The sequence below is a fragment of the Phocoena sinus genome, chromosome 8 (genome assembly GCF_008692025.1).
Source record: "Phocoena sinus isolate mPhoSin1 chromosome 8, mPhoSin1.pri, whole genome shotgun sequence".
NCBI classification, from domain to species: domain Eukaryota; kingdom Metazoa; phylum Chordata; class Mammalia; order Artiodactyla; family Phocoenidae; genus Phocoena; species Phocoena sinus.
The window spans coordinates 37,877,948-37,902,748 of record NC_045770.1 but is presented as its reverse complement, the minus strand read 5'-3'; the positions used below and the strand labels follow the sequence as shown (position 1 = coordinate 37,902,748).

The following is a 24,801-nucleotide window of genomic DNA, read 5'->3' as shown; positions in this document are numbered from 1 at the left end:
CCATTTATTACATACCTCATAAGCCACCGTTTATTATTTTATTATTGCCTCTTGCTAAAGCATTTTCTGCTTGTGGCCATTAAGCCACCACTTAGGAAGAGATGACATTGCTGTCTCTTACTAAGCGGGGGGAGGGTTAATGAGTTGTCCTTGAATGACCTGAAAAGTTCATGATTTATGCAGAGTCCTGGATGTGGAGGCAGGGAAGCAAATGAGCAGAGAGGAGAAGAGACAGACTCTGAACAGAGACTGTTTATGGTTCTTGAAGCAGAAGCACTTTACCTTCTACAGGCTGAGCCATGAGGTCTCTGAGCCATGCTGCACAGAAATGGTGTGGAAACACTTCCCATCTCCAAGTCTCAGCCTCCGGGAGTTGTCACCAGAAGGGGCAGGAGAGCCATGGGGGGACACCTGGAACATGACAGGTGGCTGCTGGTTCTGGAACAATGCCCATGTTACACAAGCACATGCTCACATCTGTGGAGCCCGTCTCTCCGGGTCTGGGCTACAGATGGGGAGGCAAGCTCCACAGTGTGTGTGCTGGGTTGGCACACACATTATGAAACCCTAAATGAATCAGTACTATTTGCCTGTTCTCTGTGTCATGAACAGTTTGTTTTATTTATGACCCCTAGCAGCCCTTGACATGTTACTAATGGTGAGGTGAAAGGCAATGAGTAAAGGTTCTTCAGTGAGACCAACATCAAATGAGGCCCTTAATCATCCCCTCTTCCCCTTCCTTGTCATACTCCAGGATGGCCTTTTTGGTACTATGTTAGGCCAGGCAGTAATGTGAGTCAGGCCATGAGGATAAAGGAGAAAGGAAGGGATCAAAGCATTCTTTAGAGGATGCTTATCTGTTGGTAAGCAAAGGGTATAGGTTCTGGTTGTAACTGCACCGGTGGGCAGGGTTAGAGTGGGAAAGAGGCCCACAGTGGTCTCCAGCTTACGAGACTTCTAATTCACATGCAGAGCGGGAACCCAGACTTCAGGGATGCCTGGGAAAAGGCTTCCTTCTGATAGTAGTACTTTTGCCGATATACTGATTCATGAACGATAACTATAGAGTAAGCGTCCGTGATGTGCAAGGTGTTATGCTGGGAGCTCTGAGGGATACAGGACATCATCCCTAGTTGCCAGACACTTAGAGTCTAGTTGAAAAGATACGCTGTATGGAAACAGAAAGGTAAAATTTTATGAGAGAAAAATGATAGCACATAAAAGAGTAATAGAGAAAGCAAATACTGGATCAGGGTTCAGGGAGAGATGTCATCTTAGACTTTGTAAACTAGAGAAGCTGTCTGAAAGTTTTTTTTTTTTTTTTTTTTGGCCGACCTGTACCACTTGTGGGATTTTAATTCCCTGACCAGAGATTGAACCTGGGCCCTCAGCAGTGAGAGCTCGGAGTCCTAACCACTGTACTGCCAGGGAATTCCCTGCCTGAAAGTATATTGTACTTGAGTTGGACCTTGGAGATGGGGATGCTCTTGGAAAGTGGAGAGAAAGACAGTCACGTCAGATTGGCTGGGCTACAATAGAAACCCAATTTACATTTTCAGTTATTCCATAAATATTGGTGGAACAAATTCTTCTGTGCTGGGCACTGTGTTAGGCCCTGAGGATGTATCTGTAAATGACACAACACAGACATGGCCCCTACCCTTATGGGGTGTACCATCTCACTACAACATGAGTCAGCTCAGAGTCCACACTACAATAGAGGCATAAACCAAATGCTCCTGGAGTATAGGGGAAGCCCATGATTCTGGTTAGGGTGATCAGGAAGGACTTGCCAGGAGAGAGATTATTTGAGCTGAGCCTGAAGGATTCCAATATGGAAGACCAAGAGATGAAGAGCAGCACAGGGTAAAAGATGGGCACAAGCAAAGTTACAGAGGAATAAAAGGGCTGGTCATATTTGAGGATCAATGACTCTGGATGCTGGGGTGTGTGGTCCCTATACTGTGGGCTGAGGTAGGCAGAGGGCAGACCATGCCATGAATGCCACGTGGACGTCACGCTATAGACAATGGGGAGGCACTGAGTGTCTCTGAACAGGCAACTAAGCTTGATGACAGTGCATGTGGGTACAGGCGCGGGGAAGCAAACGGTGTTTAAAAGGAAAAGGCTGTAGCAGTAAGGTCAGTGCAGTAATTTCAGGCATGGTTCCTGCAGAATGCCATAGAGCACATGGTGCCCAAATCTCTTGCTGACTCAGTGTTTCCATCCACAAATTGGGGAAACCACAGCCACTGTTTCTTGAAACCTTTTGTAAAGTTCAGCCTGAAAGGAACAGAATATGGGTGGGCAAAACTACCGCAACAGTTATATGGGTTTCTCTTCATTTGTTTAAAGTGGATGGGTGATTTGTTGAATGGCACACAGGGAATCATGCTAACAGGTTGGCCAGTGTGTTAAGACTATAGCTCTCCCTCCTTGGTGCCATTTCAATTATTTCCCTGGATTGAATGGTCCACTATTATTGGGTTACTTATTAAAGAGGACTGGTAGGTTGAAGCTGTTTTCACTTAGGGTTTGTATGACATGTTCATAACTGAAATGGAGAGTTGCCATAGTTACCTGTGTGAGCTGTTAAACAGAGCACAATCTCCGCTAAAAATCTCTCCATCAAGGTCAACTAGACATTTTCAATCAGCGCCAAATCATTTGCTGCCTAATGGAAGTTAATGAAATTATTAAAAGAGCAGAAAAAATTGAAAATAAAGTTAATATGGATCTATTTTATATTTAAGTATATTTTAGTGACCAGCCATTTCTATGGGGTTCCTACCAGCTGGAAATTCTACAGTATAACTGGACATCTGGAGGGAAGTTTAGAGTAAAAACACATTTGAGTTTTGGCACAGATTACTGCTTTCCAATCCAGCCCATCATTAACAGCTTCTGTACAGTATTGTTCTTACTCTAGGGGCTATAAAAATGAACCAAACCTTTGTTCAATCTAAACTTCCTTTCTTGGTCAGCTATTCCTGCTGATTTCCCATCCTACTGAGCCTATTGTTTCCATTGGAAACATCAGAACGGAAAGGAATACAGGCTGCTTGCTGTATAAGTAGCATGTTCCACTCCAGTAGACCAAGGAGAAGAAAACAGACATGGTTCGTGAGAGAAGCTCAGTGCTTCTCAAACTTTAATGTGCATACAAATCACCTGGACATCTTGTGAACCTGCAGCATTCTGATTTCATCAGGTGTGGGTCAGGGCTTGAGATTCTGTGTTTCTAAAGAGCTCCCGGGTGATAAGGGTGCTGCAGGTCCACAGACCCTCTCTTAAGTAGCACAGTCCTAGTTTGCTTCGTCATTTGTTTATTAGAATCATCATAAACATCAACTCTGAAGTGCTGGCACACCACCTTCTCACATGACACAAAGATGATCTGTCCCACCCACATAGGTGTTAGAGTTGGCCGACACGAAGATGTTATCCAGCTTCTCATTTCATCAGGCCCATAGGGCCTGGCGCTCCCAGCCTTCTCCCATACCTTCTGTAGGACTGTGTTTTCAATTTCCAATTACCATATAGCATCTGACCAGAAGACAAATAATAAACAAGTAAATAACTCAGATGTGGAGTTAGTGAAATGTCTTCATCCCAGAGCAAAATAGCATTGAACTGATCTTGACTCTTTAACAATGAAAGAAGCGCAAATCAAAAATTAATCATTCAGCTCACGGCAAACCAGAATTTCTGATGGGACATTGACAGAAAACTTACAGAGTAGGTGTGAAGTCCAAAATTGTGATGTATTTAAAACATGGAGACTCCTTCTAGTATGGCACAGGCTGACATTTTACATTTATAGTCTATTTTAGAACAATCCATTGTTGGGCTTATTTTTTTTGGTGGGCTGATATGCTATACATCATCCAGAGTAACCATCTACATGGCACAAATACACTAGACAGTATTTAATTCAAGATTTATCAAACTTGGAAAAAAGGTATATGGGGCAATCACTAAATTAAAATCAGATTTATATTACTCTATACAGCCTATAACATGGATCCCCCACACACACACTGAATTGATTAAATCCTACTAACCTTTTTTAAAAGAACATTTAAAAATTAGTGAAAAGAGGTCTCTTCATTTTAGACTAGTGGTTCTCAAACTTTAGAGTACGTCAAAATTACCTGTAGGGCTTGTTAAAACGTAGACTGCTGCTGGGCCCCAGCCCCAGATTTTCTGATTTAGTATGTCTGGGCTGGGGTCTCAAATTTGCTTTTCTAAAGAGTTTCCAGGTGATGTTGCTGTTGCTGGTACACACTCTGAGAATCACCGTTCTAGATGCTTAGTTCATGTCCTTGGTTGTATATGAGAATCCTCGAGGGGAACTTTTGAAAATCCTAACACTTGTGTTGCCATCCAGACAAACTAAACCAAGGTCTCTGGGGGTGAAACCCAGCTACCAGCAATTTTTAAAGCTCCCCAGATGGTCCTAATGTTTAGCCAAAGCTAAGAACTACTAGGTGTGATGGAAAAGTTACCTTCTTGCAGCTGAGATATACAAAACGATGATCTCAAGCTCACTGTCCCAGACAGTTTATAATGATGCCAAGAGCATAACTGAGCAAAATCATGAGCAGATAAAATGTCCTACGGCTATACAAGATATAAGCACGTGGAACATTGCAATTTCATCACCTCGTTTAAAGATTATTTCCCGGCATTTACTGTGTGTGTGTGTGTGTGTGTGTGTGTGCGTGTGTGTGTGTGTGTGTGTGCGTGTGTGTGTGTGTGCGTGTGCGTGTGTGCACACTTGGATGCGTGTTCATGTATTTGGCACTTGGACTCCGAATAGGAGGTTGGCTGCCAATTCTCCCATGCAGGGCTTCTTGTGCAGAAGGCTAAACCAGAGGAGCCACCTACATCACTGAGCCACAGAACTTTCTTCAAGATGACTTCCAAAAGAATGTCATTTTTCTAGTGAAATCATAACATGGTTCAGAAACCCAAGAGGGATATGTGACATTTTCCCCCCTTCCTCACTCAACAGCTTTCTCTACCTCATGCCTCATCACAATCTTCCAGTTGGCAAGAAGTTAGGGAAAAGTAAGAAGATTCCAAAATGCTCTAAGTTTGCCAAGCCATGATATGTACCATGGCTTGCTGTTTTAAATCTTGAAGAAAGGATCCAAACCAGGGACATGAAAGACGAAGATCTATAACTTGAATTTTAGTTGCATTTAAGAATAATTTGCTATAGTTAGATCATCTGCCATTCCTACATTCAAGCCTTGAGATTTCTTTACAAGGGAAAAAAAATCTTAGGTTTCTTTAACTCTAAATTACACTTCTTCCTTGGTAACTTCTACCCATTGTCTTATACCAATCATCTAGGATCTCTCAAAATGGGGCTAATCTTTTTCTGACATTAGAAATATTTATTAAATACCTACCGTGCCTACCATTTTGTATGGAACAGATACAAAAATGAAACAGTCTCTTTAATTAGGAGTAGAAAGACAAAAACACAAATTCTATAATAGAGATATGGATATACAAAAGTAGGAGTGAGCAGAACAAGCAGAAAGACTGAGAACTACTTCAGAAAAGACAGCATTAAAGATGCGTCTTGAAGAATGGGTAAAATTTCTGCAGAGTAGGGATGAAGAGATATTCCTGACATTCCTGGAGAAGGGAGCAGTATCAATAAAGGCAAAGAATGATAAAAAGTTTAACCTCTCTAGAAGACAAAGCAATTATAAACATATATAGACCTAAAAACAGCCTCAAAATACATAAAGAAAAATCTGTCAGAAGGGATAAATAGACAACTCAACAATAATGGTTTGAGACTTCAATACCCTACTTTCAATAATGGATAGAATAGCTAGATAGACCATCAACAAGAGAAGACTTGAACAACTTTATAAACCAATGAAACCTACCTGATAGTACAGAACACTCCATGCAACAAGAGTAGAATACATATTCTTCTCAAGTGTACATGGGACATTCTTCAAGACAGATTACATATTTAGAATTCCATTTATATGAAATGCCCAGAAGAGGCTAATTCATAGAGACAGAAAGTAGATTAGTGGTCCAAGAATCCTGAGAAAGGGGGGCAAGGCTGAGTGGCTTTTAATGGGTATGGGGTTTCTTGATGGGATAATAAGTATGTTTTGGAATTAGATAATGGTGATGGTTGCACAATTTTTAAAATATCCTGAAAAACAATGAATTGTACACTTTAGGTTTAAGGTTTCTGGTAGGCCAGGATCATGTATTTGGCAAAGGAATAGAATACAGTAAAGTGTGGACATATACATATCTTGCTGTTGCCCATATCGCTTATAGAAAAGGATCTCCAAAAAGTTATCCTCTGAGCAGGAAATTAGGAAAAAATGCATATACAGAATGAGGTCAGGCATTTGTAATAGTAACTTATCCATTCATTCCTTTCTTCTACAAGTATTTATTGAGGACCAACTGTGTGAGAGGCCTTCTGCAACGTGCTAAGGATTCAGAGGTGAATAAGACAGACAATAGTTTGCCAGAGTCTGTGACCTAGTGAGTCTACTTTAGAGTCAACCATACTTCAGTCTCAGAGATCAAATGTTAGCAGGAGAGTATAGTTATTTTCACACCTATAAAGCTGTAGCATAATCATTTGATTTCTCCCGCCCTGAAGAAAAAATATGTGAATGATGGTCAGCATGACAACAACAAAAAGGGAGGAATCTCAAAGAATAGTAATCTATTAGCATGTCTCACATAGACAGAAATATCAGCCATTCTGCAAACATAAACCTGTAGGAGGGATACATATAGTATGCTCTTAGCTTTCTGATAACAGCACGGCAATGTTCCTACCAAATACCATGGCTCTGATTTCATATCTGACAAGCAACTGACCTTGTAATTTGTCTCCCCTACATGTGGGAAATGATGAATTCCTCTGTGCATTGGGGTGTTCTGGTCTGCTGCGTATTATAGTTCTCACTGTAAGGGCCCAAACTGGTATTTGGGTTTATACATCAGTCTCGTCTGTGTTTGGTGCTAGGTATTTCTGGAAGCCTGGTAAAATTTACATTAAATCCTGGAACATAATGATCACACCCAAGATATGGCTACTCTGTAATGTTTGTAGAAAAAATATTAGAGTAAAACTACTTAAGTGCTACATATCATTTAATAATATACAGTGAGTGCCTTCTATATGCGTGATACTCTCCTAGGAGGTATGTGAAACACAAGATATGTAAGACAAAACCATCTCAAGTGGGTACTCCTAGATAAAGATATTCCTTGATAATTTTTATCTAAGGTACTTAAGGCACTTCACAGACATTAATTAAGCTCTTTGAATATGAGATTACACTCAGAATTTTTCATGAAAATGAGTGTGGATATGAATTTATTTGATGTTTAATGGAATATTTCCTATTGAATGGGAATACTTTTAAGTTCAATATTGAGCATATGAAACATTACAAGGGAACCATTACAAAGAATGGTTCTATTAATATGAAATATATATGCTGTTGCCTGTTTTCTAGAAGTCTATATTCTGATTTCCATTTTTGTTGAACACCATCTGGGAAAAAGTAGCTAAATACATTTTTTTTTTTTTTTTTTTTTATGCGTTACGCGGGCCTCTCACTGTTGTGGCCTCTCCCGCTGCGGAGGACAGGCTCCGGACGCGCAGGCTCAGCGGCCATGGCCCACGGGCCCAGCCGCTCCGCGGCATGTGGGATCTTCCCAGACCGGGGCACGAACCCGTGTTCCCTGCATCGGCAGGCGGACTCTCAACCACTGCACCACCAGGGAAGCCCTGTTTTTATTTTTTAATGTGTCTTTATTATTATTGATTTTAAAGTTTCACAAGCACCTAGATCTGTTATTTCTGGGCCGTGTCGTGTCTCCAGGCATATCAGTGGCAGTCCATATAATCATTACGCACCTTGATTCTCTTCCCTCCAAAAGATGAGGTGAATATTCAGCCTTCTCTAAGTCAGCTCACTTGGCAGGGAACTAGTTTAAAATAGTGAAAATACTGAAATATGGAATATTGAATGAAATGGGTTTTATGTTTTTAAAAAACATATTGTACTTCCAGTGAGGAATAAGAGATCTTAATAAAAGTCTCTGCTGCGCTTCCCTGGTGGTGCAGTGGTTGAGAGTCTGCCTGACAATGCAGGGGACATGGGTTCGTGCCCCGGTCCGGGAAGATCCTACATGCCGCTGCCATGGCCGCTGGGCCTGTGTGTCCGGAGCCTGTGCTCCGCAACGGGAGAGGCCACAACAGTGAGAGGCCCACGTACCGCAAAAAAAAAAAAAAAAAAAAAAAGTCACTGCAAATGAAAACTGCAGTGAGGTATCACCTCGCACCAGTCAGAAGGGCCATCATCATAAAGTCTACAAACAATAAATGCTGGAGAGGGTGTGGAGAAAAGAGCACCCTTCTACACTGTTGGTGGGAATGTAAATTGGTACAGCCACTATGAAGAACAGTATGGAGGTTCCTTAAAAAACTAAGAATAGACCTACCATATGACCCAGCAATCTGACTCCTGGGCATATACCCAGAGAAAACAATTATTTGAAAAGATACATGCACCCAATGTTCATTGCACCACTATTTACAATAGCCAGGACATGGAAGCAACCTAAATGTCCATCAACAGAGGAATGGATAAAGAAGGTGTGGTACATATATACAATGGAATATTATTCAGCCATAAAAAGAATGTAATAATGCCATTTGCAGCAACATGGACGGACCTAGAGATTGTCATACTGAGTAAAGTAAGTCAGACAGAGAAGGACAAATATCATGATATCAGTTATGTGTGGAATCTAAAACATGGTACAAATGAACTTATTTACAAAACAGAAATAGAGTTACAAATGTAGAAAACAATCTTATGGTTACCAGGGGGAAAAGGGGCAGGGATAAATCGGGAGATTGATATTGACATATACACACTACTATATATAAAACAGAAAACTAATAACGACCTACTGTATAGCACAGGGAACTCTACTTGGTACTCTGTAATGACCTATATGGGAAAAGAATCTAAAAAAGAGTGGGCAAGTTATTTGTAGTGAGGTGGATGGACCTAGAGACGGTCATACAGAGTGAAGTAAGTCAGAAAGAGAAAAACAAATACCGTATGCTAACAAAAACATATATATGGAATCTAAAAAAAAAAAAAATGGTCAGAAGAACCTAGGGGCAAGATGGGAATAAAGATGCAGACCTACTAGAGAATGGACTTGAGGATACGGGGAGGGGGAAGGGTAAGCTGGGACAAAGTGAGAGAGTGGCATGGACATATATATACACTACTAAGCATAAAATAGATAGCTAGTGGGAAGCAGCTGCATAGCACAGAGAGATCAGCTCGGTGTTTTGTGACCACCTAGAGGGGTGGGATAGGGAGGATGGGAGGGAGGGAGATGCAAGAGAGAAGAGATATGGGGACGTATGTGTATGTATGGCTGATTCACTTTGTTATAAAGCAGAAACTGACACACCACTGTAAGGCAGTTATACTCTAATAAAGATGTTAAAAAAAAAAAGAGTGGATATATGTATAACTGATTCACTTTGCTATACACCTGAAACTAACACAACATTGTAAATCATCTATACTCCAATATAAAATTTTAAAAAAAGTCTTTAATGGCTGCTTTTATTACTAGGTAGGAATGGCTTATAATTAGATATTGCTGACAATCATTCTTTGTATATGTTTAGTGCTTTATAGTTCATAAAGCCTTTGTAACGATCTCTAAGATGTCTTCAAATTCTATTACTCTATGGATCTGTGAATTACTCAAGATCATACAGCTAGTAAGTCGGTAGGACACAGAACCCTATTTATTTCCTTTATAGCTCTTATTACAAACTATAAATACTTGGTTTATTTTTTTATTTATTTACTTGTTTATTATCTTTGTCCCCTACCAGGTTAAATGTTCCAAGGACTTCAAGATTCCGGAATTACTTATTTACTTAGAAGATCATGCTTCTTATATATTTAACATCGGCCATACTCTTGTCCAAATAGTATACTGAAATTTAAGAAATGAGTCAACAAAGTTTTGATGTATGTAAATTAATCTATCCTTTCCCCCAGATTCTATCTGACATTTCCAACTATTTGATACATAGAAATTTTATAATCATATTCCCTATTCTTACTTACCACATTGTGGTAAAAAGTGAATGCCATGTTCCAACTAATTCAGCCGCTCTTGCCTTCATTTCCTCCAGCTAAGAGGGGTAAATAGAAATGGTTACCATGGAAAGACACAAATACCACTGACTGCTATTTCCTCATTTGCCACGATATCATGTATTAGAAGAAACAGCAAGGATTCCTTCTAAAAGTTGAGCTCCAGGCATGCACAAGGCGTTAGATCCATAGTGCCTGAAGCCCCTCAGGCAGCCCAGCTATAGCAGAAGGAGGGATGGTAGTAACAGGGGGCATTTACTGAAACTTTACCCAATGCCAGATACTGCAGTCAAACTTTTCTATACGTTTTCTCATTTCATGCACATGCCAGGCCTATGAGTTAGATCTTATTATTACTGCACCTTTACAGAGGAGGAAACTGATACTGAGACATGTTAAATAACTTTCTCAAGTTCACTCAGCTACTAGGTGGCAGAAGTGAGGTCCTAACCCAGGTGTTTTCGATTTTTTTAAACTGTGGTAAAGATTGACTTTTCTTATCATTTATGCAGCTTTATTTCCTGAATGAGAATGGCATGTTCTTTCGCACCTCTGGAGGAGGGATTCTTCTGGTTCACTAATCAGGGAGGTGCTCTTAATTCCTGATACTGACATGCATCTCTGAATGACAGCACCCATCCTTTGAACAAAATGACTCTCTTTCTATAGTGTCCAGGGTTGGGTTTGGGGAAGAAGGGATGAAGGATGCATGCCTTGTAACGCAAGTCTTACTGATCCAAACGCTTGAATGTTCAACCGACATGGGGGCAGCGTTCCCCTGGCCTTCCGCTGCCACAGGACCTCGGAGAATCACACACCTCTGGTCTCTTGGCCAAATCAACCCCATCACGTTCACCTGATCTCAGGAGACCCTGGTGTCAGGTAATGGAATGTGTAAGCCAGAGGTCTTGTATTGCATTTTACTTTTCTGTTATTAGTTTGGGCATCAGACCAGGGGATCATTTTAACAACAACAAAACACCTTATAGATTACAATGAAATGAACCGAGGCCCCTGCACCTAGCTAAGGGCCTGGAACACAGTGGGTACTTCAGTGAACTAAATTACTGTTGAACTAAACTTTGGTAACTAACCCAATTGAGGACCAGCATGGAACCAAGGAGTCCTGCACTAAGGTGCCAGTGAACTCACTTATATGTGACCATCTAAACACATCTAGGAATCAATCTGATGACCTAGAGTAGGAAGAAGTCCAAGATTTGTAGGAAGACATATAATTTGAGGAAGTCCAAGCTATTCCTAAATATAAATCTATATGGTAAGTTACAATTTTCTAAATTGTCCTTTTCTTCGCCATCAGGTTTCTTCTCTTCCTCTTTTTACTCTCCAGAATGAGCCACATAATTGCTTCAATTTGCCACTTCCCTCTGACAGATCTAGTTATACGTATGTACATAATACATACACACTTACATAAACATGAGTTGAAATCAATTTAGATAACAACTGACAAGAAATTAAATATTTAAAGATGTTGTTGATTATGTAGTTGTCACAAATGTCTAGTTAGCATCCCACACTAGAAAAAAAAATCTACCATGATGATTTCATCTTGGCAGTCTTCCCCATCTCCCCCCAAACTACAACTGCTACATATTTACTCAGAACCTTAATTCACAGTTGTTTATTTCCTGTTTTCACAGGCAAAGTTGGGGAAAACATACCTTAGTGAATTTCCAGTTTCAGAGTTAGTAGCATACTACTGGTATGGTAGGTATTCATTTAACTTTAATATAGGAGGGTAGGCATCTGTTGTTCTTTTGACTGATGCCACAGTTCATTTTCTCCTAAATAATAGAGACGTTTGAAAATGCATGAAACCTCACTTTCTGCTTTGTTTCCTGTAAATATCTTTACACTTAACTTCAAAGCTGACCTTTTACTTAGATCAAAATCCATGTTACTAAAAACTTGCAGAGAAGGGAACTGCATCAATACGTTGAACATTAAAATAATTTATCTTGCTTGATTTACTGTGCCCTGAACGACTTTGAGGGTTTATAATTTCTGGGGATACCCTGAGCAGCCCGAGTGAAGTGTCTGCCAAAAATCACATCTGATAAGTGCCCTGTTATTTTTTTCCATTGCTGTTTTTAAAAAGTGCCATCGGGAAGCTTAACTACAATTCTCTTTCAGTGTCGTCAATTTTCCATGAGTTCAGGCAGGTCACAGTACAGATCTCAGATACACAGAAAAGTGTAAGTGGAAACCGGGTTAAAAAGAAAGGAAATGTTGTATATACTTAATATCATAGAAATCAAGTATAAAGGAGAGACCACTGAATTGTACAGTAGAATCAAGTTGACCGTCTTAACTGGAAACAGAATTCAAATTACCTTGCGCTTGGTTACTGGAGAGGAATGAGGAGGGTTTAAAAATAGACACCACTGTTTCGGGCCTTTGTTTAAAATAGTAATTCCCAAGACTAAATTTCTCTTACTGTCTTTTAATACGCCTGGATCAAAAGAAGCAAATCTGACTGGTTTAGGAAAATCTTCAGGGAAAACCTAATTCCTTTGTTTTCTCAGCAAAGACTTTGGATAAGAGTCTAAGTTTACTTTAGCCTGTGCATTTTGAGAACTGGACGACACATTTACTGGGAGCTAGAAAGAGTTTCCTCACATGATCTAAGCTGTGGAATTCCTTTGTTTCTTGCCTCTTAGAGAGAAGAAGAATAACAAGCATTGTACCCTCCACAAACTCACTGACCATCCAGTCTCCACTTTAACACACTACACGTACTGTGTGTGTGAGCGGGGAAGTGGGGGGAGCAGGGAGAGAGAGCGAGAGAGAGAGGAGGAAACTGTGTAGGTGTTTATGGCCAATATTAATCCTCTGGCTAATGTGTATTATTATGAGCAAATTAGAAAATCAGAATTAGGTTAAACCTGAACATTATTAAATATATTGGCCTTTAATACTTGGCTCCTTTATTTTTTAACGACCTTTTTGATATACTAATCACTTCAAAAGGCAGTCTCTTTCCATCATATCATTTCCCCTCCCATACCTTTCCCTACGATATTCCTATGTTCGTCAAGGCACTGTGTTAGAACTGCTCTTTGGCCTCTGTCGTTCCTATTTTGAACAGAATGATTAAGAAATATCCGTGGTAAATGTTACTTGGAGTTATTAGGGCCAAAAGAAACCTAAATATACCTAAGCTAATAAAAATACAGGCTTCTTCTTTCTGTATGACTTAAGATCCTTCTATTGTAATCAAAAATGGAACACCAAAAAATGCTGAAGTGGAGCAAAATGGAATTTGAAAAAAATGAAGAAAAATATACTTTACTGTATTCTGTGATGATACCCACATTAAAAGCCTTCTCCTTAGTCACCCTCTTCAAGTGCTAATTTCCAGGCAGCCACCTGAGCTCATGTTACTGCCCCTGGCCTAGGAGATCTTTGTTTCATTCCTAGCTCTAAAGCTTTGTGGCCAAAGGAAGTTATTTATGCCATCTGTAAAAGAGGGAGCAAATAACTGCTCTTTATCTTGGGTTCCACAAGGCTACTCAGGAAATTTATGAAAAATCTATTTCAGTGGCTGCTGAGCTATGAATGTTGAGCTCCTAATGGCTGCTAATGGGAGATCTTATTTCAGTCTTCCTGTTTTCCTTACCCCCAAGTGGTCCGCCAGCGTTTAGGAGAGGGTGAGAAAGATGGTGGTGAGTAATGTTGCTTGGGTGAACGAACCACCAGGGACTGGGCTTGATAATGCATCCTCACTTGGGAATGCCTGAGGTGGAAGAACCTGTGAACCACAGCACAGGAAGGACCCAAGAAGTTTCTTAGTTAGAGACCAGTGTGTTTCTATGACCTCCCTGAACTTGTGAATCCTCCGGAAAACTTTATATTGTTCTAGGTTACTGGGTCCCCTCCCTACCTTTCTTAAACACTTGGGGAAGATTCCCCGTCCTCTACAGTAAAATGCTGATGAGAAAGGTTTCATCACCCATTCTGAAATTTAAATCGTTTTGTCTTCCAAGAAGGTAAAAATTAGTTGGTTACACTTTTTCCTACAGTAACTTCCAGCACTCTTGAAAGTAGTTACTCAATTATCCTGCAACTTTTGTTGCCCAGGATAAGTCATTTGATGCTTACAACTCCTTAAAAGGGAAATATTCCAGAACCATGTTCTAATAAAATTTTTTTTCCCATATCTATTTACCATGTACCATGGACCAAATTAGCTCTACTAACACAAATCTGTACACAAATCAGATATATTAGGCCCATCACCTACCACCTGTGTTAAAAGACAGTGGTATTTTTGGTGGGAATGTAAATTGGTACAGCCACTGTGGAAAACAGTATGGAGGTTTCTCAAAAAACTAAAAATAGGACTACCATATGACCCAGCAATTCCATTCCTGGGTATATATTCGAAAAACAAACAAACCAACCCCAAAACACTAATTCAAAGAGACACATGCCCCCCAATGTTCATAGCAGCATTATTTACAATTGCCAAGGTATGGAAGCAACCTAAGTGTCCATCAACAGATAGATAGATAAAGAAGTGGTATACACACACACACACACACACACACACACACACACACACACACACACTGGAATACTACTCAGCCATAAAAAAGAATGAAATTTTGCCATCTGCAGCAACATGGATGGACTTGGAGGGCCTTATGCTAAGGAAATAAGTCGGACAGAGAAAGACAAGTACTGCAGGATATCACTTACATGTGGAATCTAAAAAATACAGTAAACTAGTGAATACAGCAAAAAAAAAGCAGACTCACAGATACAGAGAACAAACCAGTGGTTACCAGTGGAGAGAGGGAAGGGGGAAGGGGAAATATAGGGGTAGGAGAATAAGAGGTACCAACTATTAGGTATAAAATAAGCTACAAAGATATACTGTACAACATGAGGACTATAGCCAATATTTGATAATAACTATAAATGGTGTATAACCTTTAAAAATTGTGAATCACTATATTATACACCTGTAACTTATACAATATTACTGTATGTCAACTATACATCAATTTTTAAAAAGACAGTGGTATCAACAATTACTATCCGAAATATTGACTACATAACAATTCCCTTTCTTGATCTGTAAGAGAGAATAATAAATCTCCAACCACGTTAAATTCTTTGTCAAGAATCACAAGATCCTTAGAGAAAGGTAATTAAACAGCAGGAAATCAGACTGGGGACTCCATCTCCCCTCTTTACCTACTCATAATCGTTTTGATTAGCAGTGACTCTTGTTTTTCAGAACAACAGTACAGAAGCTCCGTCTCTCAGGACAGTACCAGATGATGGCAAAGACCAAAATACAGAGGGTTCCAGACTCACAATGGCTCAGCTGAAGATTTTTCGACTTTACGATGGTGTGAAAAATGATATGCATTCAATAGAAACCCTACTTGGAATTGTGAATTCTGACCTTTTCCCGGGCTAGCGATATGGGGTATGATGCTCGCTGGTGAGGCTGGGTAGCAGTGGCAGCCACAGCTCCCAGGGAGCCACCGATCACGAGGGTAAATGACCGATATACTTACAACCATGCTGGACCCACACAACCATTCTGTTTTTCACTTTCAGTACAGAATCCAATAAACTACATGAGACATTCAATACTTTATTATGAAATACGCTTTGCATTAGATGATTTAGCCCAACTGTGGGCTAATGTAAGTGTTCTGACCACGTTTAAGGTAGGCTAGACTAAGCTATGATGCTCAGTAGGTTAGGTGTATTGAATGCCTTTTCAACTTAAGATACTTTTGACTTGTGATAGGTTTATCAGGAGGTAACCCCATCTTAAATCGAGGAAGATCTGTAATACAAAATACTCAAGCAAAGGCAAACGTTAAGGACCTTTGAAATTTCCATCTGTGTTGCCTATTTCCACTCTTTCCACCCACATCTAATCTCTATGATACAATAAAGACCTGGGTACGTGGGCAGTAATGACTGCATAATTTTGTCGTTTTGAAAAAAAAAAGCTATTGAATTAAGGAAGCTGCAGAAAGCTAGGAAAACTTACTGAAGACCTTCTGAACAAAAAGTTCCCAAACTTGAGTAAATTTGTGGGGAGGCTTATCACTGATGATGTTTCACTTTCTTTATGTGGTTAATTGCTTCCTGCTTCCACGGATGATTTCATCCCTCTTTACCTCCTCTTGTTTCGTTGCAAGTGCCCGGGCAATGGCGTGGTTCATCTGGGCCTCCATTAGACTTGTGGTGAGCACAAAAGCCAGGACTGAGGGAAGAAAATTAAGAGTCTACCCTGTTCATGTTAATTCATTTTCACATTCTTGCCTTGGCCTGATTTCATCATACTGTTGACAATTTATATTTTTCTTGTTAGTTATTCAATACTCAGAGGCTTATAGTAAGCCCAGGTAGAAGAGGAATAAAGGAAGACATGAAAATGCTATTATCACCTCTTCTGAGCTACTTAGCTTTTGGGGGCTGAAGCACAGCACTTCTGCCCAACATGAACAGGCTGAGATGAATCCAAGCCAATCCCCAGGGCAGAATGGCTAGCAGAAGTTCTACATGACGTGTGGAGCTTGGATTTTCTCTGAGCAAAGTCTCAGAAGCTACTCCCTAAGCTTTCATGACTTTAAACCAGAACTCTTTGGTGCGGCACTTCTCAACTCCAGTAAGATGCAGCCTGATGCAGTGCGGCCAGAGGTATCCTCTAGACTTCCTCCTCTCTCTTCCCCAAAGAACTTTCACCACTCAAGATACACAAATAAGACATCCAGAGTCTAGAACTCGCTGATTAGGTGACGTGTCCTCCCTTTAGAACGCGGAAGACCATCTGGATTGGGGTGAGCATGTTGGTCAGGAGGTCAGAGACAGTTGACAGTTCCATCTGTTCCATCAAGGGCCGCCCCAGGGGCTGTCATTATAGGGACATACTGGGAACATTACTGTCCCTGTCCTTCAAACGGCTGTATGATGCTTCTGATACAGGGTTGCCAGATGTAGCAAATAAAAACACAGGACACAATGTGAATTTCATTTAAACATCAAGTCGTTTTTTAGTATAAGTATGTCTCATACAACATCCTGCCTGATTTCACCACACTGTTGACCATTTATATTTTTCTTATTAGTTATTCAATACTCAAAGGCTTACAATATGCTCAGGTAAGTGGGGATAAAGGATGATGTGATAATACCATTATCACTTCTGGTGAGGTGTTTAGTTTGGGGCTGAAGTGCAGTACTTCTTTAGTATAAGTATGTCCCATGCAATATTTGGGACATATACTTAGAAAATGTATTCGTTGTTAATCAGATACTCAATTTTAACTGAGTGCCCTGTATTTTACCCTACCAGGACCCTTGACACCTCTCCTGAAATGCAAGGGAGCAAAAGTTTGCTGATGTTCAGACAGTTCTTCAGAGCAGGAAGAGCTCCAGCTAGAGCCTCCATTGTGCTTACCCTCATAATCGGACGTATTTGGGTATATCAAATGGACATACGGAAGGGAAATTCCACTAAGTTTCATTGAGATGAGGAGCCAGACAGCATCCTGAGAAAAAAACTCATTCTCAGAGATGAAAACCAAGGTACATGAGTCTGAACCACTATCACAGAGAAAGGGGTGATTCTGAGCACAGCAGACCTCTGGCCCTTAGATTGCTTTCCTTACCACCTTCTAAGGGCCATGCCTAGAATGTCCTAAAAATAAGGGTGGTGGTGCAAAGACACAGGAAGTATAAAATAAGCTAACAAAACAATGCATCATCTGAATCAGGATCTGTGCATCTGCAGGGGGAGCACAATCGAGCACAGGCAGCCTGGATGCTGCTGTCAGTGGGCACCTCAGTGGCAGTGCTGGCACTCTGGCCGACATCACCAGTGGGGCCAGCCATCATCACAGGAATCTGTGGCAAAACCAGAAGAAACTGGCGAAGGTGAGGGGACGATCAAGAACGCTAGTCTGAGGGGACATTAATTTAAGCAACCTTTATTAAACACCTCGTACGTGGCAGGCAGTAGGCTAGATGCAGCAAATACAATATTGAAAAGATATGGTCCCTCACATTAGTCCAATGTGGGAAACCAACAAGTCTGAAATGATCACAATATGGTATAATTAGAGCTATAATAGTTTGCAAGCGCATGGGAGGGCACCTAACTCCTCTTTGGTTGGCTGAGGTAGGTGTCCTAGAGCGATGTCTTCTGATTGAGGTCCAGTCGACCAGCAAGAATAAGTCAGGTGGAAGAGACCATAAGAGAGGGGGCTAGAGTGCTCATTTGAGTGGGTGGGAGAGTTAGGGAGGTCCTGATTTGTGCATGTTATCTTGACCTCATTTTCCTGTTAGGCTGCTGTGACTGCCCCTCCCTTGCTAATGGCTCTGCCTAGTATTTATGTTGAATTAACACTAGAATAAGTGTAAATGACATGGAGATAGAAGACCCCCGACAACCCTTGGGTCCAAGTGCTATTTTTTATTTGTAGATTTTCAGGAGCGCCTCACAGGAATGCAGGCATTAATTACATAGGCAAACAGTATATTTTGCCATGTATGTTGCACTTTGGAAGTCCTTTCTTAATAAGGAAAGTACTGCAAAAGTCAAGGAATTAATTTATCTCTCTTTCCCACTGTCAGTTCTAGGAAGGGACCCATATACAACCCAAATGCAGCATTGATGAGGTTATCTTACTCCTCTTGAAGGATCTCTCTGTCAGGTTTTGCAAAGCTGATTTCTTTTCCTTTGGTCAGAGTAGCCTCAAAATAATAGGTTTCAGAATAAGAAAACAACTATTTTTTTGTTTAATCTTAATAATAGGGTATTTCAGGTTTGTCTAATGAAAACCAGAAGCTGATGATCTAATGCAATCAAACACTAGTTTTTGTGCAAAAAGAAATAGTAAAATAACGTAGGACCTTGTTTAAATAAGAGTTATAAATGATGCCAGCTAAATGGGAAAAAATAGCAATAACCTTTTAAAACATTAATTTAGACTTTTATTGGAATACAAAGGATCTGTGGTATCTGAAAGCAGGCATTGTCTCTCTTTTTTATTTCAGTAGAACTGTGGCTTGAATACAACACAGCAGGGTGTGTGTTTTCTAAAGTTGGGTCATTATCAGAGTGTTCACTGCCGTTTGCCAATAAGCCTTTATTTGGCAAAGTTTAAAACTGCTGACAAATGGGATTCTTCCTGTAGCATTATAACATGGTACAGCTAAATATGCCTAATTACATAAACCCTCCAAGGACAGTGGGGAAATCCACAGTTTTGAGAAGATTCACATGGACAGTCCTTACATAGGAAACATGAAAACCTCTGAGCCCTTGGTCACCTTGCTTCTGCTGCTAATATTATGGATTTTAAGGTAGGCTCTGGAGGCATTTAAGAGACAGTTTTTACTTCTGCACATGTTGGTCCATGGATGTCTGTGGGTGTCTGCAACGTTCCTTCCTTGTTCTAATTTGTTCCTGTTCAGAGACAAATACACTTGAAGAGTATTATCCAAAACTCCAAACGCTAATTCCTTACACATACCTTGTACTTTTAGGCTGTATGAATGATGATGGACAATCCGTTTAGAATTGAGAAGGGGGACAAATGTCCAATCATTTCATCACCAGGCTCTATACTTCCAGGAGCCCCTCTGAAAGAACAGAAGCCTCACTTGAACTGGCTTTGCTGGGAAAATGTGTGCTGCAAACCTTGCTCTCTAATTATAGCCAGGGGAACACGAGGTTTGTTTGGAATCAGATGCAGCTTTCCACTACCATAATTACACATTTTATTTCAAACACCTAACTGCAGTGTCTGAAGATGTTAGCCCAATTGTACTAAATATCATGCTGGAGTTCTCTCGGGGGAGGGCTGGAGAGAATAAACGAAGAGGACAGCAGTTGAAATGATGGGCTTATGAGGGTCTAATAATTTCATGGCAGGAAGGCTGATGTATAAAGGAATGAGCACTGGGCTTTTCCTTCAGAGCTTGGATGTTCTCTTCCAAATTCTGCTACCTAATTGATTAGGCTTTTTACTAACCAGGTAAAGCAATTAGTAACTGAAAGCACACTGTTGGGTGGATGCTGAGTAACATTAATCAGGGCCTCGAGGGACACAAACCAAATATATACACCTAGAGAATCCTCATAATACAGTCAGGAAGAATGCTTATTGAGAAAAAAAGAGAATCAGTGTCTAAACTCCAGGGCTAGCTGACATGCTAAGTCATGGGCAAATCTTCCAGAAAGTCCAGGAGGAGGGATCTGGGAGAGGAGAGAGGTGGAGAAGTAGATTGGGACCAGAAAAGTATGTAGTGGCAGTGGATTCAGTTCAACAGTATGTGGAAATGTGGAGGAATTCATCAGCTCAGTTCCCCAGATTCAATCACTAAATAATCCCCCAAATATTTGTGTGGCACCCCCCCCACCCACCCATGGTGCTGACCTTAGAAGACAGGGACCCTGGGCTTGCTATCTGATGAATAGCTCTATTTTTATTGTGGAATTAGAGGAAGTGGAGTCAACTGAGAATGACAGAATAGTAACAAACAATAAGAATACTCACTGTCTTACTTGGGATCATCTGTCAGCCTATCTGATGAGGTAGGCTTCACCACTGGAAGTTGTGGAAGAGGTGCCAGATGTATACCAAGTACTACTCTAAGTCCTTTACAGACGTTTCCTTTTATTCTTATACAAGCCCTGTGGAATAAATAGTATTTTCCCCATTTTTGATTCAAGAGGGAAAAAAATGTAAATTAGAGTGAAGTGTATTGCATTCTTTTAATTCCATTGTTTTCTCAGTGCTGTGGAATCTCTGCGATCCATTAATAATATTCAAAAGTATCCCTTACATTTGTAAGGCATGTAATGTGAATGGTTTTCCAGGAACTTTCAATGCATTACCTTACTGGATTCTCAAAAACAACTCTGTGAGCTGGGAAAAACAGGAACTACTACTCTCATTTTAAAGAAGGTAAAACTGAGGCTCAGAGAGGTGACCTGCTTTCCTCAAGGCCAGGACCAGAGGCAGCTTCTGTCAGTACTAATCCTGCTTCCTGTTTTCCCTCTGGAGACCTTGAGGGAGACTGAAAAGCACCAAACAGCTACCACCTCATTGCTAAACCCTGCACCAACTTGTGGACAATAGTCTCATTAAATGCTCATGATCTCTGGATGGAGACCAAGAACCCTCCTATCTCTGCAAGAAATCTCTACAAAAACATTTTTCTCTCTTTACTCCTCCTCCTCATTTAAATGCTAAAATATTTACAATGATAGGCCAGATAACATCGTGCTGTCTTGTGATTTTTCAGGGAAAAGATGAGAAGCACGTGATAAGGCTCAGAATTTTCAACAACTTGGCACAGTAGAAGGAACGCTGGTCCAGGCATTAAGAGATGTGAGTTCTGGTTCTGTCTCCTCTGTGAATTAGCTACATAACCTGTCACTTTAAACCTGCTAGGACTCAAGTCTCCTAGTCTATAAAAGGGACTGTCCTGATAAAATCATGATGTGTAAGGGCTTTAAAAGATTGTACACATATATAAATGTGAAGGATTGCAACCAGAGCAGTTTGTCACACACAAACATGGTGACATGCAGTACTATCACATAAAATATGGATGATTCTTCCATCTACTTCCATCACCCCAAGGTGAAGGAAAAGGTTTACATGTTCAAATGACTGTGTTACGGTCCTGTCTTACACAGGAGCCGTCAGGATATAACTTTTTATTGGTAGCAGAAGCTTCACGATTTGAAGGAAGCCAGACAGGGATCTCATAGGGAATTCTATCTCTTTGGGACCCTAAGGCTATAGGATCCAGTAGGTTTCTATGAGAGAAAATGGGAAACTATGCTCCAGACCAGTCTGGCTGTATGTGCTCACTACTGGCTCATAGTTAAAATTACTTGGAAGAATTGGATACCATATTGCTATTAGCAGTGAATCTGGGAGGCAGAATAGGGGCCAAAGCAAGGAATTTGGAGTCTGACAGGGCCGAGTCTAAACCTAAGTTGTTATCACTGTTAGCTCTGTGATTCTATCACTTAACCTTTCTGACCCTCAGGGTCTTCAACTGTGTGATGGGCACAGCACCACAGCACAGAGCTATTTTGAGGGTGAGATGAGATGCATGTACAAAGCACTTCAAACTAGTATGTGCCATGAGGTAGGTTCTCAGTAAATGACAACACCCAGATTTCACACACCTTGTTGTACCACAGGGAATTCTCAAATACTGCAGTGACACAGGATCACTCATCCAAAGGTAAAGGTAACTCACCATCACCAGTCGTTCTTTTCGGGTTGTAAGAAATAATTCAACATTTGAAATGCTTTTGGTAACTTATTTTTCATGAGTCTTTACAGGTTAAAAGATGCAGTTAGCAGCCCTTTTTAATGTAGAAGCTCTAAGAAAAGAGCTTGGCACACTCTTTGCTCAAAACAAAAGGCCCTGCAGTCGCCTGGGGACCACGAGACTTGAGTTCAACCACTGAGTTACTTCAGGGTAGGGATCATGTCCCATCCTTTCTTTATTTATTCAAAAACTGTTTATAGAAGTAGCACACCTATGAGTTAGTGTCAAACTCCCTCACTGCAGGTGCAAAATGAAAGAAGAAAATAAAAATAAAGAAATTTAAAAAAAATTTAAAGATTATAATAAGTAAATAATTGCATTCACGACTAAAGAATATTTATGCTATATAGCTAATTTCTTGGACAATGCTTCCTTTCCTATAACATGAGTGATGTGTACTATAATCTCCTAGGCATCCTCAAATCCCAGATTATTTATTTATGTATTTACATGGCTTAGGATACAAGTTAGGTCCTCACATGACTGTACCATGGAGGCATAAATAGTTATGGCATAAACCTTATTTTGACATTTCCTGCACGTACTATTTTTAAATTTTTTATCCTAGAATTCATCATAGCCTTAGAAAATGATTCAAGGATGAATTAACACCCTCCCCTAATCAGGAATGTGAACAATTTGCATCATTAATTTCTTTCCTTTAAATCACAGATCCAGCTTATTGCTTCTACAGCTCAAGTCAGAATCTTCTGGATTCAACTCTTTCACGAGTAAAGGCTGTGTGTTTTAGGTAGAAAAAGTTTGTTTACGCTTTGCACATAACTGAAGAAACAAAGCCAATTTAGATAAAACTTTCCTTTTTTCTTTCTCTCCCTTGATTTCTGGCTGGGACGAGGTTTGCACCAAAGAAAACTGTGTGACTGAGTTACAAGGAAGGGAAAATGAACTCAGAGATGATGTAGGTTTTTTGCCCTCCAGTATGATTTCCAGATCTATCACAGACACGTTTGGGGGTATTGTTAGGAGGAAAACATGCATTTAGGGTATTTCTATTTCATGTCTTGAAAGGGGGATTGTTTTTGTGATGGGACATAGAAAAGAAAGGTCTGATGCAAGCTAGTCACAGCACCTGCCACTCTGAGAGAACAGCGAGGGGCTTTAAGCACAATGAAAATGAGGAATAAAACGCCGGGTGTTTATCTCCAGCGTTGCAGATAGAAATATATCTCCGCCCAACGTGAAACATCGCCTTTAATAAGACTGCCCTGCATTCATCTCTCCTGCATACACATGACGAGCACACCTCATCCGTCACGTCAAGACATGTTAAAAGGAACCTTCTTTCCCTGTTCCTTTCTACTCTGAATAAGTAATTATGAAAAACAAATCATGGCCATGTCTCTTTCTTTCTTCAGTTTTATTGGGTTTTGTCTGCCTGTCTCCCGTGGACATAAAGAATTATACTGTTCATTCAGATCCGATGATTTTCTTTGGGGGGTTGTTTCAGATAAAACAGAGGGTCTGATTTTGTCAGGAATGTAGCTCTGGAAGTCTCTAAGAGCAACTATGCATATGAATTTGAGGGCAAAATGTCACCCTCTAAGTGAACTGAATGGAGAAAACACAATACAAGTCTGTTAAAATGCTGCTTTGGGCAACAAGAAAAAAAAGGCTGGATGTGATCATTCTTTCTGAAGGCCTTGTAAATGCCGACACATAGGATGATTTGAGGGGTGCCCACCAGCCTGCATTCGGATATTTCTTTCTGTGGAGTGTACTGCTCTGGATAAAATTTGGGGGCTCTTACTTGGAGAAAATGGCCTTCTAGCCTGAAAAGGCTTATTCTTAAACGCACACAAGGCTACCTGATAGAAAGAAGAACATAGTAACGTACGTGCGTGTGTGTGTTGAATAGATCATCTCATCAAGCAGTTTGGAAAGCAAAGGGCAGAGGAATTGGGACCAAGCTGTAAGTTCACCTAAATTCTGATGAATGAAATTCTTCCCAGGTTGGAAGGTAGAAAGGCATGGAACAGGCCTGTATAACCTGGATTTCAAGTCGGTTTTTGGATCCTGACCTCACATCTAGGCCTAATTCTCTGCAGGATCTCCCTCCTGCCGCGTCCCAAAGTCCTCCAGGACTAACATCACCCTTACACGGTGACATGTGTCCCAATCATGTCCCTCACATTGGGTGTCACAGAAGGAAGGGCTTCAAAAGTGAAGTATAAAGCTTTTGTCTTCCATCTACCTCCATCTGTCCCTGTCT

The 24,801-nt window shown here is 40.5% G+C and overlaps 1 protein-coding gene across 3 annotated transcripts in view; it reads right to left on the bottom strand.

Annotated features, from left to right (window-relative positions):
• Positions 1–24,801, bottom strand: part of MAML2 (mastermind like transcriptional coactivator 2) — a 375,229-nt gene that overhangs the window by 163,220 nt on the left and 187,208 nt on the right. Inside the window, exon 2 of one of the 3 annotated variants that reach the window (XM_032640350.1) lies at positions 10,185–10,252. The exons of the other annotated variants lie outside the window; for them this stretch is intronic. Coding sequence (XP_032496241.1) covers positions 10,185–10,211 — 27 coding nt within the window. The 5' untranslated portion in view covers positions 10,212–10,252. The remainder of the gene's footprint in view (positions 1–10,184; positions 10,253–24,801) is intronic. 3 annotated transcript variants of the gene reach the window in all.